General features: G+C 33.5%; 1 protein-coding gene across 1 annotated transcript in view; it reads right to left on the minus strand.

Moving 5' to 3' along the window:
* The window catches only part of VPS50 (VPS50 subunit of EARP/GARPII complex), a 125,785-nt gene that overhangs the window by 95,462 nt on the left and 10,896 nt on the right, over positions 1-19,427 (minus strand). The window contains exons 4-10 of the mRNA XM_059396840.1: positions 11,125-11,247; positions 9,908-9,979; positions 7,870-7,923; positions 6,970-7,040; positions 6,189-6,306; positions 6,065-6,100; positions 4,686-4,768 (exon numbers count right to left, since the gene is read on the minus strand). Coding sequence (XP_059252823.1) covers positions 4,686-4,768; positions 6,065-6,100; positions 6,189-6,306; positions 6,970-7,040; positions 7,870-7,923; positions 9,908-9,979; positions 11,125-11,247 — 557 coding nt within the window. The remainder of the gene's footprint in view (positions 1-4,685; positions 4,769-6,064; positions 6,101-6,188; positions 6,307-6,969; positions 7,041-7,869; positions 7,924-9,907; positions 9,980-11,124; positions 11,248-19,427) is intronic.

A 19,427-nucleotide genomic window follows, 5' to 3' on the forward strand; every position in this document is an offset into this window, starting at 1 on the left:
GTTTCACTAAAATATCCTATAAGACAGAGAAGTAAAAGAAAGTATACCAAATTCCTATCTCTTATTGATATTTTAAGAGGAGGAGTAAACAGAGAATCAACAACTGTATAAAGTCGTGAATCAGGAAAAAGATATTTTAACATAGAATTTTAAATTATAATGAAATCTACTGGAAAAAAACCTAATAAGCTATATAAGCAGTTTACTCCAGGGAGTAGGAAAGAGAATGGTCAGTAAGGCAGAAAGAAACCTTTACCTTTTGTTTAAATATTGTGTTTTGCCACCAGTAGATTTTACTTTACATTATTTCAAAATGGCACAGCACGGGGGGAGGGAGACGGAGGAAAACAAATTAAAATAAAAGATAAAAAGTGCAGGCAGTATGCGAATAGCACGCTGTCAAAAACTTAGCCCACACAGATGGAGCAACAAGGACTCCAGATCTACTCATGGGTCCGGGTAGCTGGCCTGGTGATCCAGCTGAAACATGCACTGCTCCAAACACTATCCCAGGCAGAGTTCCTAGGTTCCCCTTGCCTGAACTTAGACAAAGACAGAGCATGACCTCTTGCTAGAAGGGAATCAAGGGCAAGAGGGGAAGCATGGTCCCTAATATTGCTGTACTTGTACCAAAAAGCTATGTTCATTATTCTATGATTTAAAGAAGTTCTACAACCTGCAATTTTCATTCCACTGCCAAGTTCATATTCTGAGGGGGAAAAAAGGGTATTTTGAAGATTATGAGAAATTAAATACATGTACCTATGCCAAAGTATAGTACTCAAAAAAAGATATTCTAGTTCTGGTGGTATATGCATGATCCAGAATGCTCTCAGATTCCCTCAAGCAGTTTCTTTCAAATGAAATTAAAAAAACAATAAAGCAGTTTTGACTTTTAAACATAACTTTTCTTGAAACTAATTTAGATAAATTTCACATGAAAAAGAAATTAAATGCTTCACTCACAAACATACTTTAACAAAAACACATTCTGATGCCTATTCCCAGTAAATCCCAAATATATGACTCTGTCGATCAACTCAAGAAATGTCAAATAATGTAAAAATGTTCCCTGACAGTTATAAAAGTGAACAAAACTGGTGCTACGCTATCTTTTATTAAAGATGTCGAAACACACCGTATCTCAAGGAAAATACAAGGTGCTGAAGGGGTACAAGTTTTCTTTCAGTTTCAATCAACTGGGTACATCATATAACTTGGTACTTTTATGTATTAAACCACAAAGTCATATAACCTGAGACAATACAATCAAGGGCTCTTAATGCAGAAGCAAATACATGAATTCTGTTTTTCCTGGTTTCAGAATCTCAAGAGTCAGCCCTCAGTAGCCCCATGTAATCTACTTCTAAGGCAACAGGGTCTCTGCCATCTACCAAAACCCTTATAATGTGACTAGCAAAGAAAACCAACATACACTCTCCCTAGGAAAAATTAAGAAGTGGACAAGCAGGTATATGGTGCATATGAACTTGTCTAAAGTATATTAAAAAAAAAAAATTACACCAGAATCCAGAAATGCTCTGCATCACAGGTTGTTCTCTCACGACCATTTCTAAAGGGAATATACTTTGTGATTCTCTAGACACCAACAGAAATGAAAATAAATTTAAGTGTTAAAGAAAATGAAAGTATAAGCAGTTGGAAATTAATTATTATTTCTAGGACTACCAGTGTGTAAAATCATTTTTCACTCCGATTCACTTAGGTCAAAGCAAAGATTAAATCTGCCTTTGGTTAAATTCCACAGCTCCAGGTAAATAAAATGAATCTTTAAAGTGTTGATGAATCATGTCTGAACAGTCCCAACCAGAGAGCTCAAGGACAGGTACAGCATTGTATTTAGAAGACCAGAGGAAAAGAAAGGAAAGTAAATGCACAAAATAAAAAAGGTACATCCAATTAATAAAAGCAAAAAAGGAAAACAGAACAAAATTCCTTTCATTTTTGTGGACTCAACCTGATCTACATGTCAACTAACTCTATCACTATATCTCATATCCCATTATCTACAAGAAGTGAGCAAATTTCTCACGCTCTCCCAAGTAGGAACAAAAGTGTAAAACAAGGGAAAAGGAGATTGGGTTAAGCAGGATTAATGGTGGCTAGCAGAGCAAACAGTGCAGGTATGTGAGGAAGAATTCTGGTGGAAGCCCTGGCATCACCACCAAACAATTCCAACCAATAGCAAAGCTCTCTGAGCCATGCTGACATTGTCACTACATCACCAAGTGAAAAACACAACTCTAACAGAGGTCCCACAAAGCCTAGGGTAAAATTAATTCCTTGGGACATTTTAATACATTTGTGTATGTATTTTTACCTGTTTTCGGAGAATAAGACAAACTTCTCTCATTATTACATGTATAATTCACATATGTAAACACAGCATGCTTTTTATAGAATGTGCTCCCTAAAATAAAGCAATTATTACTTAAGTCACCATTACAGATCTTTAATTTCGATCTTTTCACCAGGTCGGAGAACTGTAGTTACAGCTCCTCCACATATCACTATATACCTTAATGAGAAAGAACTTAGAAGCCACTTCACACTAACTTTAAAAAGCCCAAGTAAAATTTCTTTAAAAAACATTTTGTATAGTTAACTCTCATCAAGTAGATAATTACTTTAGCACAGCCAAAACTCTTAATTATTGAGAGAAAACAAAGTGCCAACACGGGTCACTTGCTACCTCAATTTCCTGCCACCAAATCTCCACATCCATTTTTCCTATTATAATAGAAAGTGACCTTTTCAAAGTCAACTCTACTATAATCCCTACAAAGCCTTAGCATAATATTATGTCTTCTATTTTATTTTCAACCTCTCACTTTCCCACAGATTTTCAAATATGCAAATTGCCCCCTCAATTCCACATCTCCCCCTTTGTCAAATTCCCTCATTCTGTACTTCTACTGCAAGCAAATGTCCCAACAAAGTCAGCAATAATTTCTTCGTTATAAATCCAATGGATAGATATTTTCAGCCCTTATTTTGCTTGTTACCTCTGCAACACAGACTTCATCGTGATACCCATAATCTCCTATCCACAACCCTCATTCCTTGCTTTAGCTAACTCTCCTCCCTCAAGTCCTCCTCAGTGTTGACCCCAAAGGAGACTTAGAGCCCAACACTTCCCTTTACACTCAACACTCATCTCTCTAAGACCCCATCCCCCATCTCACTATACCTTTTTCAATCCAAGCCCTTCTTGATATATTACCTAGATAATCTAGAAAAACAGGGTTTATAATGATTACATTATGTATAGTTCAACACTATTCAGCCAGTTCTAAAGCAAAGCATCTGGCATATAATAAACACTCAGTAATGTAAAACTGCCTGAATTATGTTCACCCAATCTTACATAAGCTGTTCTCACTGTAACTTATTTATCACCACAAAATAAACTAAATGCATACTAGGCCTCTTCAGGACCCAGAGAGCCCTTGCTAGAAATTTTCAAATACATTCAACATATTAGAACTAAATCTCTTTTTATTCAATTTAAAAAATCCAAATAACATAATCAAGTCTTTAAGGCTGACAGTTAATTAGTGTCACAATGGATAAAAACAAAATATCACTGGAGCTACACAAAGACACATTTCTTAATCAAACAAAAAGTTTTCATTCAGTATGTATGATCCTTAAAAAAAGAATATCATAAATATTAAACCGCATCTCTAGTGGGAAAATGGCTAGTTCTTATCCCACATCCTGCAGAGACCCATGATGTGGGAGTATATTAAAAGAAAAAAATTTAATTAAATCTGTATTAATGTTTCGGTCCTCTGTAATCCTTTTATTTTTCAGGTACTAACAATCACCATCTACAACATGGGTGCATCGTGCTCACTGACTGCCAGAATTTCCATACAGGCGAGACTGAGCGGCTATGTCCTAGGATAGGTATGAATTTAATTTGAAACTGGGTTTGCTTGGCAAGCACACGATTTAACTTAGATTGTATGTTTACTTGAGATGGTTTTAGAGGAATGATGGAAATTACACCTGGGGATTGAGCCTCCCCAAGGGACTGCCGCCAGTAACGCAAAACCTTCGTTTTTAAGCAGACCAAAAACCCATTAATAAAGTAGAACTAATACCAAAGGCTGCCATGGCCATTTTTACACTGTACATTTTATAAATAACTAAATAAAAGATGTAACACATCAAATACAAAATCACTTAAAATATGGTAAAGATGATTATTATATAAAATTAAATCACACTTTAATTTTCCAAAAAAATTCTTATCAGGATGGGCCAAACACTCGAACTGTCTGGATCCGAAAACAAACTGCAGTAACACTCTCAATATTTATGAGCTGGGCCAAATTAAGGAGGAAAAATTCCCAAGAGATGCAAGAGAAATGTAAACAGATAAATTTATTCTTCTTTGCCACTCTATAAATTGGAAAGAATATGAAAAAAGAGTTTCGATGAGGTGAAAAGAAGGGGTAGGATAAAAAAGTATCTGATCTTTCACACCTTACAAATTATTACTTATAATACCACTGTACTGCCCATTTCTGAACAAGAATGTTCACTACAACACACTACTTAGTATTTATTTTCAATGTTCGTTACCATTGTATGTTCACAGCTCATATGTTAAAAACTGACAATAGAGTCACCTTACAATTTTTATATTACCTTACCTTATGCAACTGTAATGTTTAAAAGTGCTGGCGGCTTTCTGACATTCCAGGCACAACTGAATAGCTCCTGGATAGTCTTCCTCCTTAAGATAACAACAACAGAAGTCATTAAACAGGAAACATTTTTCCTAAAGTCCCTGAAAAAAAAAATCTCTCCATCCAAAAGTTACAGAAAATTTTAATTCCTCTTTAATTCCTCTTACAAAAGGATTAGAATACCAATGATAGATAAATAATAAAATATAAAGAGACCACTAGCTCCAAGCCTAAAATGTACACATAGAAAAAATATTCTTTTCCCTCATATACGTAGTAACAGCCCCCTAAGACTACAACACGTGGATAAAGCCTATACAAAATAATAAGCTGCTTCCCAGGGAAGGTGTTCTTTAAACATTAATATATCTTCTTTCAATAATATTTACATAGAAATGTAACAAACCACTATGAGATCCGCTGTAATCAACACTCAGGAGTTCTACCACCAAGAAATCAATAAATATTTTAAAACAAATAAAGTTGTTAGAAAGTGAAATAGTACGTCTACCGCCATACTACCCTGAGTGTGCCTGATCCCAACTGATCTTGGAAGCTAAGTAGTGTCAGTCCTGGTTAGTGCTTGGATGGGAGAAAGTAAAATATTTATTAATAGCCTTGGAATGTTTTTATCGTCTAAACAGTAATTTAATGCCGAATGAAATTTTCATATGCACTTCTAAAGTCTAAGTTAAGAAGTAACATGGTGATAACCAAAAACCATAAAAAAATTTTCCTGTGCTCCTCTCTGTAATTGGACAAATGTATTCAAACCAGTGGGGATGTTAAGATGATGACAAAGTAGCTACCTGAAGGACCTCATGTATGGGAAACAAATATATTACGTTACGCTTTATAAAAACAAGTAGATAGAAAATGCTAAAAAAGCATCAAAGAGAAAATAGATGGCTCACTAAGAAAACCAATTAATATATGAGATACCAAATACAACTCAAATATGACATATTCCTTAAATTATTCCTATTTGTTTGATACAAAAGATAATTTTATTGCCATTTGGGTGCAAATACAATCAACATACTGAAAACATTCCCACATTGCTACAAAGTAAACATTTCCCCAAATAAATTTTTCTATTTAATTTTTCTAATTAAATTAAATTGAAATTTCTATCCAATTTTTCTATTGACAATGAAATATGTCAATAGAAAAATGCTCTACAGCAAGTACCTTTACATAATGTCTAAAAATGTTCTTTATACCATGTAGCAATTTGGAAAAAAATGCACATCTGAATATCTTCCAGCATAATTTTTCCATTTAATAGTATCAGGATCACCAAATTTCCAAACTTTGTTTCCAAACCAAAATTCCAAACTTACCTCCAGCATTTCACTTAAGCGCACATCTGTTCTTTGCTGGGGAAAAAAAAACAAACAAACAAAGGTAAAATCTGTTTCAACCATAAAAGTAAGTTTTAATTTTTAAATAGTAACCAGTATATACCAATGTTTTTATAGTTCTCAGAGATTTCAGAAGTCCAATCAGTAACTGACGTTTCCTTTGATTTGCAAGAAGTCCTAAACTAGCTTGAGTAAAACCTTCCTTGGCAATATTCAAGTGTCTGCAAAAAAGAAGAATAAATAGTTAAATTTTTCTATTATATTAAGAACACTGTTCACACAGATCAATTAGGCAACTGACAGGGTGGTATCCTCAATTACTCCTGAAATCAGGGATTGTGACTGCTATTTGACAAATTTATTCAATGGCTCAATCTCAATCAGCATTACTCAGAGCATGGTGGGTGGACTGGTGCCAATCCTCAAACTGTTACTGAACCATCCCAAGAAAAGTACAGAAATGGAGAATAAATACTAAAAAACCACTTACAGAAAAATTGACATAATAATTTTAAGTTTGATGAATTAATAATAAAATTGAGACTATATTCTCTATGGCATTTTGTTTTTATTGCATTTTACAAAAATAGTCTGTAGTAAGTTGGAAATTAAAAAAAGAAAAAATCATATCCTTATAGTATGAGAAGCACTATTCAAAACAATATAAAAACAGTAACATGTTAAAGTCATAATCAGATTTACAGATATTTCATTTCACACATACTTTCTTAGTGCAGTTTTTAGATCATAATATATATTCAGTTAACGAACAGTATTCTAGAAACCATAGTCATAATAAAAAAATCAATTATCAATGACAGTTTCACAATTTTTCTTGAAATGTTTTCTGGCTTAAAAAACAAAATATTCATCAAATGCAATACCTCCTCCCATTTGTGCAGATAACAGCAGCTAACTGAAGACCTGTCTGTAATGAGGTAACTCTTTCAAGTTCCTATGAAAAAATTAGGTATAGGTTATTGTGGAGGCATTTTATTATTCTATTTTATTCGTATGATACTCTAACAAAAAACGTTAGTGGGTTTCAAAGGAAAGTCTGCTTGGAAAACAAAGTAGCAACAAAGATAGCTAAAATTGAAAACTATTGGTATATCCTTCATAAAATAATTTAAAATGACTACTTTCAAATGATTTTCACAATGACATATGATAAAATATTTAGTCAGTATTGCTTATAAGGAAGTCTAGATCCAACCTGCTTTATACAGGCATAAACAAATACTAATAATACATCCATTGAAATGTTTCTACTCAACAGAACTTCAGAAGATAAGGATATGACAAGTATGATTTCTGTTTGCTAAGATGCTTTGACAACAAATGTCTTCATTTGAACACTGGTAGGTATTTCAATGGATTTTGGAGTCTCTGATTTTCTGATTCAAAGACAGATTCAGTTATAAGATTCCAATTTTATTATATTTTAAAGAGATTTTTACAGTGCTTTTGAGCAGTCATTATTAACGATCTACATGTTTCAAAGTAAACAGAAGGAATTTTCACTGGGCCTTCAAAAGTTTGGAAAATCCAACTACATTACTTTAAAATCAGTTATAAAAACTCACTTCTTCAGTTAGGTAGACTCTCTCAAATGAGAGAAAAAAAAAAAAACAATATATACCCCCCCACACATACACCAAACAGAGCCAATATGTTAATACAGAACTACAGACAAGAGGATAAATTACTTCAACAATTTCAAGTATAAGTCACTTTAGGCATTTTTTAAATTTTACTATTAAAAATAAAAAATATCACCCTACCTTTACATAAGCAGGCTGTTTTTCAAGAATTAAATCAGCTACTTTTTTAGAGACCTATAAAAACATGCAATCAAACAAAACAAGTGAAAGAAAACGCCACATACTTCCTGTTTCATTTTACATTTTAAATTTTTGTAAGAATATTCCACTGATCTTCCCAATAACTTCTACAGCAGGTATTGGCATGCTCTGGGCTATGAAATTAGTAAAAAAGATATAACAGAGAGCATAATACTTGGTCCTTAATAAAAACTCAATAAATGGCCATTATGACTGTTAATAATATGAGAATCATCTAATTTACTAACATGCAAAAGGGTATAAGATCCTCAAGGGCATAAGATTTGCTTTTTAAAAGATGAACTCGTAGGATAAATAATCAGTTGATTTTATGGACACAGAATATGGGAATCATAGAACATCCTGTACTGCTGAGATTCTTTGTAACACATAAAAAGACAAACAGTAATTTGGTCCTCTACTTCTGAAAACTTGAAAACGTGTTTTTTGGGGCGGCTTTTTTTGGAATGCTATGAACATACTTAAGGTTTCCTTGGTCAATTCCATGACAAATGTTAGTGTATGTAAGTAAGAATTAAAATGATTTTGACTACGAGGCTTTTATTTCAGTTTCAGGGTATCTGCTAGACTGCACTACAGATACCCCAAAGCATGCATTTAGTGAATTTTTTGCTCAAAAAACTCAACTAGCTGAGTTTCCCTTCTTCTTCCCCAAGCAACTGAGAACAAAGCATTACACACACATTCAACTATTGCATTAATCCTTCTATATTTTCTCAGCTGCTCTGAATTTCCATAGATATGAATTTGTATAGATGTTTAGACAGAAAATGACCTAATTTTTATCAAACTGGGTTTTTTTTTTTAACAGTTTAAAACAGATAATATAGTTTTTAGTCTGCACTGTGTCAGGCAGTGTACAAAGTGCTTTCCCTGTATTATCTCAGTTAGTACAATCAATTAAAATTGGTTCTCATTTTCCAGATGAACGATCTTAAATATAGTGGTAATGGACCCACATCCCCCACAGTAAGGCTGGGATTCAAGCCCAGGTGTACCAAACCCCAAAGGTCACTGTGCTATGTGGCCCCTGTAATGAGGCTCATTCCCTAAAGAATACTATCACATCAAGTACAGAGACAGATTCATATATAAACCTGCTGAAATCAGCAGAAGGCAAAAAATGCCACCATCCACTGGAATCTAGTTCTTCAAAAGCACAATATGCTTTTACCAAACACAACCCTCTACTGGTCAAGTCCCTTCCCCACACCATTGCTGCTACCCCCAAGGAGATCCCAGCACCCACTAAGACCTTTGAGTATAGTACAAAAGAAGTAGATCTTCCTTTATTTGTCAGATGTATTATTAAAAATCACATCTTAAATTCAAACAGATAAATAACTACTGCTCCTTTAGTATTAAAATATTAACAAGATTCCACACTAACATGATTTAATATTCTACAGCATAGTCTGAGTTTTATTAAAGGAGATCAGCCTAATGCTAGGAAAATCACAGAATCACAGAATTTTACAGCACTCGAGAAAATGCAGGCTAACACTTCACAGATTTTGCAAGGCTAAGTGACTTGGCCAATGCCAGACAATTAATCAGTGACTACAACTGTAACATTCTGAATCTTAGCTCTCTTGTCTTCAGGCCTATTTCAACTAGAAGTGGGGACTTTTATTTTGAGATAAGAAACTGTAGTAAGGAAGTCATGCATGCGTGACAAGGAGCCTAAAGATACTTAACAATCTAAAAAAAGTTCAAAACTCTTTGATCACATTCGGGATTCTGGAGGAAAAACCCCTCAGTTCTAAAAGCAAATCTGTATCAAGGTAATATGAGGGAAACTGAATAGGCATTATACTTTTAAATAAATGTATCACTGAGTCTGAGTCATGTTCAGTAATATTTGTTTAACATGTTAAGTTAAACCTAAAATCTGCAGACATTACACCTCCCTGAGGTTCCATTTGGTTATGTCAGAAAGAAAGGTGATTTTACTTACTGCAGCTTGCTGTTGTTTCAATTTGTCTCTGTATTCCTCTAATTCTTGCAAATTGAGAACAGGAGGGAGTTTCTAAAAAAAAATACCCATAAATGAAGAGCAAAAAATAGTTTAACTTGGTTTCATTTATCTGCGCATCTCTGACTTACAAACTATAATCTGTGCATGTAAAACAATGTCTCATCCCACTCCCATACACTCCTCTTGGCCTCCCCACTATCCCCTCTAGATTTCAGACACAAAGCTGCCACATGTTTGTTGCCCAACCCTCTGGGGCTCAAGTTCCATCCTTCACTCAGCCCTATAGGACAGGAGAATGGGAGAAGAAAGTCCCACAACCTAACCTCCCCCTCTACAAACCACAGGTATATCCCTACTTGTCCGTGACAGAATTCAAACCATACTTCCCTTCTAAAGTACTAGGAACTAAGCACTACAGTGTGATAGTGACAGTTGCAGGAGTACATTCTAGATTCCATATCAGCTTTCAGAAGACAGAAACTAACAAAAGTGCATACCTATCTGTATATGAGAAACTCTAAGTTTCAGTCAATGGATTGATGAAACTTGAAAATGAGAGCGGGCTGACTGTGTACACAGTGCATATAAAGGATGTATGCATACTGCATTTGGTTGCATCTAAAACAAGATTTTACTGTTCTTTTTTGAATTTCCTATAAATTTAAAATGCCAATATTATAAACATCATAGCATAGGAGTCTTTATCATGGCATCATGGCTATATATAAAGATACATTCATGGTTAAAAGTCTCAAAGTTGGTGAGTGCTGTGAAGTGTGTAAACCTGGCGATTCACAGACCTGTACCCCTGGGGATAAAAATATATGTTTATAAAAAATTAAAAATTAAAAAAAAAAGTCTCAAAGTTTCTCTAAACATATTTTGACGATATAAGATAGAGGCATCATACCAACATATTGTACGCTAACAGTTAAAAGCCAAAAATACAGAAATGTTTGCTAGACCAATATTCTAGAGCAGCACTTAATTTTACACTTTATAAAATTTCATCATTAAAGAATGTGGACAGTTCAATAAATCACTATATGGTCATCATAAACCAGTCGTGGTAGTAAGCAAGGAAAGGAAGGAAGAAAGAAGGGACAAACACCCCTAAAAAGCATTCAAATCTCATCCACAAATTCAGTCACTGAACAAGACTGGGTTTAAATAGGTTTTAATGAATTTTGTTTTACCTCCAGCTCATATTTAACAATATCAAATGAGTCCGTAGAAAAATATACTTGTTCAATACTATTAATTAATTCTTGTTCAGCTTGAGGGTCACTAGGCTGTTCTCGAAGTTCTCGAAATTCCTCCTTTAAGAAAAAAAATATCACAATTAGAGTACTTGTACCTGTTATAATTCTACCTGCATGGAAATAAATAATAATTTTTTTTAACAGTCACAAATCTCCTGGGAACCATTCCAAGCAAGGAGATAAACTGACAGGAAACAGGAAAGTTCATGGAAAATTAGGACTACTAAAACACTAAAATACTAAAAACTACTCATTTACTGGAGAAAAAAAGAAACCTAGCCAGTTTGAAAAGTCAGATTTTATTTTCAATTCTGTGTGTGCCAACTGAAAGAAGTGAAAGAAGTTTAACCAAAGGAAAAACCAAAGTGACTATGTAGTATCATCATACATACATAACACATATATACATATTTTCATCATTTGACATTCTAAAGTCTGTCCCAGCACAGATAACCAGAGACTATCTCAATGACTTACAGGTCACAGTCAGCATTAAAACCCTGAGCAGAGCAGACATCCGTGCTGGAAATCTCACTGCTCGGCTAAGAAACACCAGCTCCAGAAAAGATTCCCAAGTTTAGCTCTGTAATCCTATGAGGCTTCCTTCAAAGTGTGCTGATAATGTAACTAATGATCTGATTATGAATCTAAAGCTTTGTATTTGATAAAACGCTTTCTTTCTAATGATACAGAATGAAGCTTCTATGGAAGTTCTTTTTACACAACTAAAAAGAGCTTGACAGACAAATCCCTACCCCTAATGTCTGCATCCTCATCCTACACAATTTCACTGCATAACTGAATAAACCTTCAGTTAACTGAGAAATTTCATTAATTCTGCCATACTAATTAATCAACACGTTATTATAGACATTAACAATTTAGTCCTTTGATTTCTGTATTCATATTAATCTTAAATACATTAAAGAACACAAAAGAAACTCATATTTAAAATAATTTTATAGTCATTAAAATACTTAACAAAAATCCTTAATAAAATCATTAATTAAATACACAGAAGTTATCATGTCAATTAGAGAACATTTTCTCCAAACGGAAATATTCTAGATTATTTTATTGCAGGGCATAGTTTTCATTTATTAAAAAAAAAACCAGCATATATATGTTTTAAACTTTAATTTATAATTTAAATATGCAAAATTATTAATTATAAAATTATCTCCTCTTAGATTCAAGCTAAAAGAAAATACGAGAGCAAAACTCTGAAATTCAAGAGAATAGTTAACTATTTATATTTAAAATGCCAATAAATTTAAGAGAAGGCAAAGTCATACAAAAATCAAATCTACAGAATTAAAAGTGCATGGGAAAGAAAATGCCTCTTCTATACCAAAACTCACTTATAAAATTAAAATGTCAAACACACAGTCATCTGTGATTTAGCATGCAACCAAATACCATGAGAAAAGTAGGAAATACAGCATCCTAACAGTGGGAGCTGCATTCCTCTGTGTGTGTGTGTGTGTGTGTGTGTGTGTGGCGGGACTTCAGGGAGAAGGGGGTTATCTTGACAACACACTAATCTGCATTGCACCCTGGGCAATGACACTGAGAACAGACCTGGGCTAAAACCACACCACTTACAGAAAGGTTTCTGAGTAGGCTACTCATGGGTAACCTCCAAGCATTTAATAAAAGTTTGAAATGAGTGAGACATGAAATGGAAAATGAGATCAGAAATTCCTGGCAATCTCCCTCCCTAAGAGTCCACAGGCATTTAGAATACTTGCTTCAGATGCTGCAAGCTGAGGCAGGGAAAAAGACCCAGGTGAGGATATGGCAATGCTGCCTTCTTAGGAATTTCACAGCACCACTAACAAACAAATGTAGTTGGTACCATTCCAAAAAAAGGAAAAAAAAAAAAAAGACTATAAAAATTTCTAAGATTGAAAATATCAAGTACAAAGTCAAGCAAAAAATTCAAATAGACTGCAATGAATGAACCCTTTCATCTTAAATATAGAAATGCCAATGATATATAACTCCATGCTGGGGTTCTCCATATACTACCTAATTAACTGATCTAAAGATAAAGGTTTTAGTTGTGACTCTGGTATTAACTTGGGCAACTTAGTCTCTCTGTGCCTCATTTTTTTTGCCTGTAAAGAACATATACACAAACACACACACACACAGTGACAGTAAAACAAATATTCAAAGTTATTAAGAATGTCAAAGGAAAACATGACTGCATTTATAAATATCTCACAATTGTACATTTCACAAATGTAATGAATCTGTAAAAAGAGTACAATCTGTATATATATAGAAAAGGTCAAGTGCCATTCCTTCTTGGAGAACTAAGCAATTATATCACCGTGAGAAGATAAACCCATATAATTTCCAAGAACAGACACATAACACTTGACACCCTAAGTAACCTAGACTAAAGAGAGGGATAACACCAAGACAGGAAGAGAAAGAAACATAACACACAAAATAGAATTCAATCCAAAACAAATGCCCAAACTATATCCCCATAAAATATCCTCTCCTTTCGGACAACTTAGTAGCTTCTGTGTGAAAATATATATCTGAACTCATTTAGACAAACTCCATTCTAACTAGATGCTGATCACCTTATTCCTTTTAATCGCGCGGCACCTGAAGGCTGCAAGACTCTCTACCTGATCATTCTCCACATGTTTCACTTTTAGTGCTCCCTGCTCAATCCAATAACACCTTTTGAGAATTGAGATTTCTCCTTACTCTCCATCATTATGCTCTCTACTACCAAGGTGCACTGTAGGTAACAATCACTGATCTAACTAAAAAAAATTAATTTACACAAAAAGAACAAAAAGAAAAGACATTATGTTGTTTTGATAGTCAAAACTTTCCACAAACCCCTAATAAAAGATCTCTTTCTTCAAACTAGAAATAACAAAAAATGTTAAGTGGTTTTAGGGATACTTTAAGCATGTAAATTAGAAAAATAAACAGAAACAGCAAGATTGTATATTCTTACCACAATTACCCCATAATTTTGGCATTAACAAACTGGTTTCCTCGAATTGGAGATGCAGAAAAATACATAATTCTTCACCTAAAACCAATTTTGCAAGCCAATATATATGTATGAGGCAAAATTCTACATAAAATGAACAAAAGATTTCCTATAAAAAACTTTAAAAGACAAAATCAGGGGACCAGGATAACAAATGGAATTACTTATACTATATTAAAATATGTGATTTCTTTTAAAGTTACAAAATATTCAATAAGCCAAGTTTGAGAATCAAATATTTCAGTCTTACAGACTGCTACTATAAAAAGCCTTTAAAGAATTTTATAATAAATTCTAAGTCACATAGTAACTAACAAATATATGTTATCATTAATGTGGTATTAATGCTCTAGAAAACTTGAAAATCCAAAAATAATATAGCAACTATAGATCATCAAAATTTGCCACAACTTTCTCATTAATGGTAAGCAACTATACTTAAAATAAAAAGTACATTGCTTACTCCAAAATTAAAACTGAAGAAAAACTACAATTAAGATAATGAATTTAAATGTAAAGGGGATAAAAATAAAAATACAATGGCAAAAAAGAAAAAATCAAGTCTCTCTTCCATACTATCATTAGGAAATAACTTGCTACTTTCAAAGCTCTCTTATCATACCTTTCTCAAATGAATCACGTATTTTGATTTCACATTTTTAAAAAATTCCCACTATGTAAGAATTCCCTATACTAGTTCATACAGAAACAAAGTTGAGTATAAAAAGTAGCTGAAGTAATAAGAGAGTTCAAATGAATAAGCAATGTCCCTGCAAAGCAGAACACAAGGGAGAACAAACAAAACCCACAGCATCAAAGGGCAGTGAGTTCACATTAGATGAAGAGGTGCCATTTAGAGAACAGGTGAAATTTCAAATTTGAGAAATTTGGGAAAATAAGGTAACAAATACAAAGCAAAGCACAAGTAAGAACTGTAGCAGGAAAGCATACAACAGGTTAAATGACAGAAGGTGGCTTCACCGGGTAGCAAAATGTCAGGAGGAGCATCTACATGTATACCAAGAGGCAATAAAATGCAACAAAAGAGATGGTTTTTTAATCCAATATATTCTTATATATCCTAGAACCATATTTTTCCTTTACTAAAAATGATATATCTTAACACATATCACCGTGCCAGATGCTATATGAAAAAAAGTAAGCATAAATATGCAATATTTTCTTAACGTAATAAACCAAGCAGGATTACTTTAGGCAAGTGGTAGAAAACAAAGAAGTTAGTCAATATTTTAGAGGCTGTCTTTTCAGCAGTCACAATACACTGCAGGATTGCATCTAATTCTACCTATCCTATTTTTTTCCACTCTGATCAGCTCTCAGATAAAGCTGCATGAACATACATACTAAATGCACATCATCAAGGTAACTTTACGAAAAATGAAGAAAAACAATCATAACAGAAATTTAAGTGAACATCTTTGTTTTAGCCAAGTAATTTTTCCTTTCAACATAACAACAAAAGGTTTTATGAGAACTGGGAATTCAAGTCTATAAAACAATTGGAGCCCTCAACTGTAAGGTGTTATAAAACATTTCCAGTGTATTTATGGTTTCTAAGGAACTAGGCTATAACTTTGCAAAGCAACTTCCCACTTAAGAGTTCAGCTCTTAAGGGAATGTATTCAAATTCAGAACAAAAAAAGGAAAAAAAAAAAGACTACAAATTTTGCACTTAATCACTACTTTTAAATTATACAAAATACCACACAAATTTAAAATGGCATTTTAATTCGAGTTCAAATCTTTAAATTCTATTCACTTTCGTAAGTGTAAAAAGTGAGTTATGACAACGTCACAGTTCTTCTTACCATTTCTAAACTCAATTTTCTCTTTAATTTTCAAAAGCAATTTAACCGAATTTTTAAAAATCACAGAATGGCTTGGAAACTTATCTACAATAGTAGGCTTTTTATTCAAACAAAAAAGATAAACGCAAAAATCTTCATTTCATAGGTCCAGTTTTAAAACCCCCCAAAATGTATAAAATTAAAAAAAAAAAGAAATGCAAAACAATTTCCATTTCTGTACATAGTTTATCAGACTACAGCTCACATTACAGTCCTGAATGGCAGAACGCATTGTGTTGTGAGGGAGTGAGGAAGGAAAAAAAAAAAGAAATTTTATTCTTCTAAAACATGGATTGGGGTTTGCCAAGGCAAATCTTATCAAAGGTTTTTTTTCTTACTGTTTGCATTTCTTTGTCAATCAACATAAAAAAGCTATTCTGCTATAATAAATGCAAAAAATAATTACAGTCTTATCAAAGCTACTATCACATTAGAGATTTAAATGAGAGCAAAAAATGTTTAACTACCAAAATCTATAGTTAGAAGAACAAAAACATGATGTTTTCAATATTCAATCAGTATTATAAAAATCATAAATCACTGCACAAAAATAGGTTTTGTTTCCAAAAGAAACAGGATTCAAGATCAGATACCCTAAAACCAAACACACGACATATAAATTTGTAATGAATTGCCAGATGTCAGATTACGTGGGGAAATGGTACATTTTCTTAAAATTCCACTAGAACAACAATAATGATCCATCAAAGCACCCGGCTCATCATCCATTTGTTTGTGTGTTTTAAATAAAAGCCAACCAGTTGTTTTGTTTTGGGTTTTTTTTTGTTTGTTTGTTTGGTTTTTTTGGTTTTTTGTTTTTTGGGTTTTTTTTTTTTAGGCTTTCAGTGCCATCTACTGGAATATTGGCGAGGTTACAATTTGAGGCTTCCATAAAAGGATTTACAGATTTTTCTAGAAGGTTATTAAAGTGGAATTCTCTTAATCCAGCTTTATAGCATATTTAAGTGATAGAAATAATGTACTTTAATCACTTTTTATGCAAAAAATCATCTAAATAAACACATTTGTTTTTAAAGAAGCAGATCGTGAGTAAGAACTGATTTTATAAATAGAAATATACCTATTAACAGATACTAAAAACACAAAATTAGAAAGCAAATTTTTCATATGTGATACTCTGCCAAATATTTTTATTTACTTCCATTACTCAACAGTTATATTTTTAACAGGTATTTTTCTAAATTTATTTCTATGAAAAGGAAAACATTAAAAATAATAGCTTAAGAGACATCAAAATTTTTTTTTTCTAAATCTGTCTTTAAAAGATTTCTTTTTTTTTTTTTAAGATTTTATTTATTTATTTGAGAGAGAGACAGTGAGAGAGAACATGAGCGAGGAGAAGGTCAGAGGGAGAAGCAGACTCCACATGGAGCTGGGAGCCTGATGTGGGACTCGATCCCGGGACTCCAGGATCACGACCCGAGCCGAAGGCAGTCATCCATCCAACTGAGCCACCCAGGCGCCCCAAAAGATTTCTTAACCTCAGTGAGAAACATTAAGCTGTCTGCCACATGCCTTCCACTTGGACGTTAATACTAAAGAAAGGCACATCACAAACTGAAGTAGAGGGAGAAGTCCAGTGAATAGTCTAGATTCTGTTTTCCTGTTTTTATTTCAGTTTTAAAAATACCTCATCAGACCCACTCTCCAAAAGAAGAAATATTATCTATTCTGAGAAAAGATATCACAACACTTTCAACTCAGCGCCTAGAAACCACAGTCTTTCCAATACCTTCACCTTCCACGTCCAATAAAATCCTCAGTCCTAAATTCTGCTTTTAAATCCTCTCTCAAATTTAACCCTTCTTCATTTCCTAAACTTCATGTTCCCATCTTCTTTTCAATCCCACAGTTAAAGCAATTTCCCTTTCATAAGCTCAATCTTTACCTCAACACCTGAACCTAGCTCTCCAGACTCTGACTCCAGCACACTTTCCTCATATCTTGGTAAAGTTCTGAAAACCAAGCTCTGTAGTTAGTGTGTGGTTTTAGGAATTCTTTCCATGGATGCTAAGACGTCAAGTCAAATCCATTTATCTTACTTCACAGAAGCATTTTATAAGCAAGAAAACATTCTGCACAAACTCCCAGAATGCTGTATAAGAGAAGGTACTCGATATTTGTGGAATGCATTAAGTATGCAAACAAAAATACCTCCTTATATTTAGACAAATATGACTGCAACAGAGATTCCTTTTGTTCCCTCGGCCTATATTTTTCTTTAATGAAAAAAAAAATCAAAGGCATAGCTAAACCAATCACGTAATACCAAACCTAGCTGAATCCTATTTGTATTTATGAGTTAGTAAAATTAGGGTCTTAAAAAGAAACAAACAAACTTTATCTTTAAAGAATAATATGAGAAGGCAGGGGCTCAGAAAAAATAATATATTATTAGTATTCTTTTTATCAGTACTCTTTTTATGATATATAACCATTATGAGAGAACTATGGAAAGTGTTTACTTAAAGTCAAGATACAAACATAAGGTTCTGAATACTGATTTTTTTTTTTAAAGATTTTATTTATTTATTTATTTGACACAGAGACAGAGATGACAAGTAGGCAGACAGGCAGGTGGAGCGGGTGGGCAGCAGGCTCCCCACTGAGCAGACAGCCCAATGTGGGGCTTGATCCCAGGACCCCAAAATCCTGACCAGAGCCGAAGGCAGAGGCTTAACCCATTGAGCTACCGAGGAGCCCCTGAATACTGATATTTTAAATCAGGATTCAACATACACTCTCGAATACAATCCTAATAAGTTCTGTAACTTAAACCCTATGGCTATTGTGATTATTATATATAATAATAATAAATTTTGGTCTCAAGTCTTAAGTCTTATAACCAATTAAGTAAAAACCTTTCACATCATTCAAAAAGTATAAATCTCTTTAAATGGGTAACACATTTAGTCAGTAAATACTATATAGATTAATTTCTTATATCCTTACCTCAGCATGGAAATCCCATTAATCTGAAATACAAAATAATCCATTTCCCAGGAATGAAATTTTAGGTCATCACTAACTCTTTACTATTTCCCACAAAAACTGTCCAAAAAACTTCAAAATTTTTTGTCTACAACAGTTCCTGTGGTTCCCCTTTCTCTGTTCTTGTCATCATGTCCTCCACTTGGCAAAAGGTTCCCAAACACTGCTCACACTGGGGTCACATGGGGATCACTAAACTTTACTGCAGACACCTGGCTCCACCCCACACACTCTGACTTCATTAGAATTGGATAAGGCCTGGTTAATAATGATTCTAATATGCAGCAAAGCTTGTACACCACTAACACTGGCTCTGAACAATTTAAGCT

Source organism: Mustela nigripes, chromosome 4, assembly GCF_022355385.1.
Source record: "Mustela nigripes isolate SB6536 chromosome 4, MUSNIG.SB6536, whole genome shotgun sequence".
NCBI classification, from domain to species: domain Eukaryota; kingdom Metazoa; phylum Chordata; class Mammalia; order Carnivora; family Mustelidae; genus Mustela; species Mustela nigripes.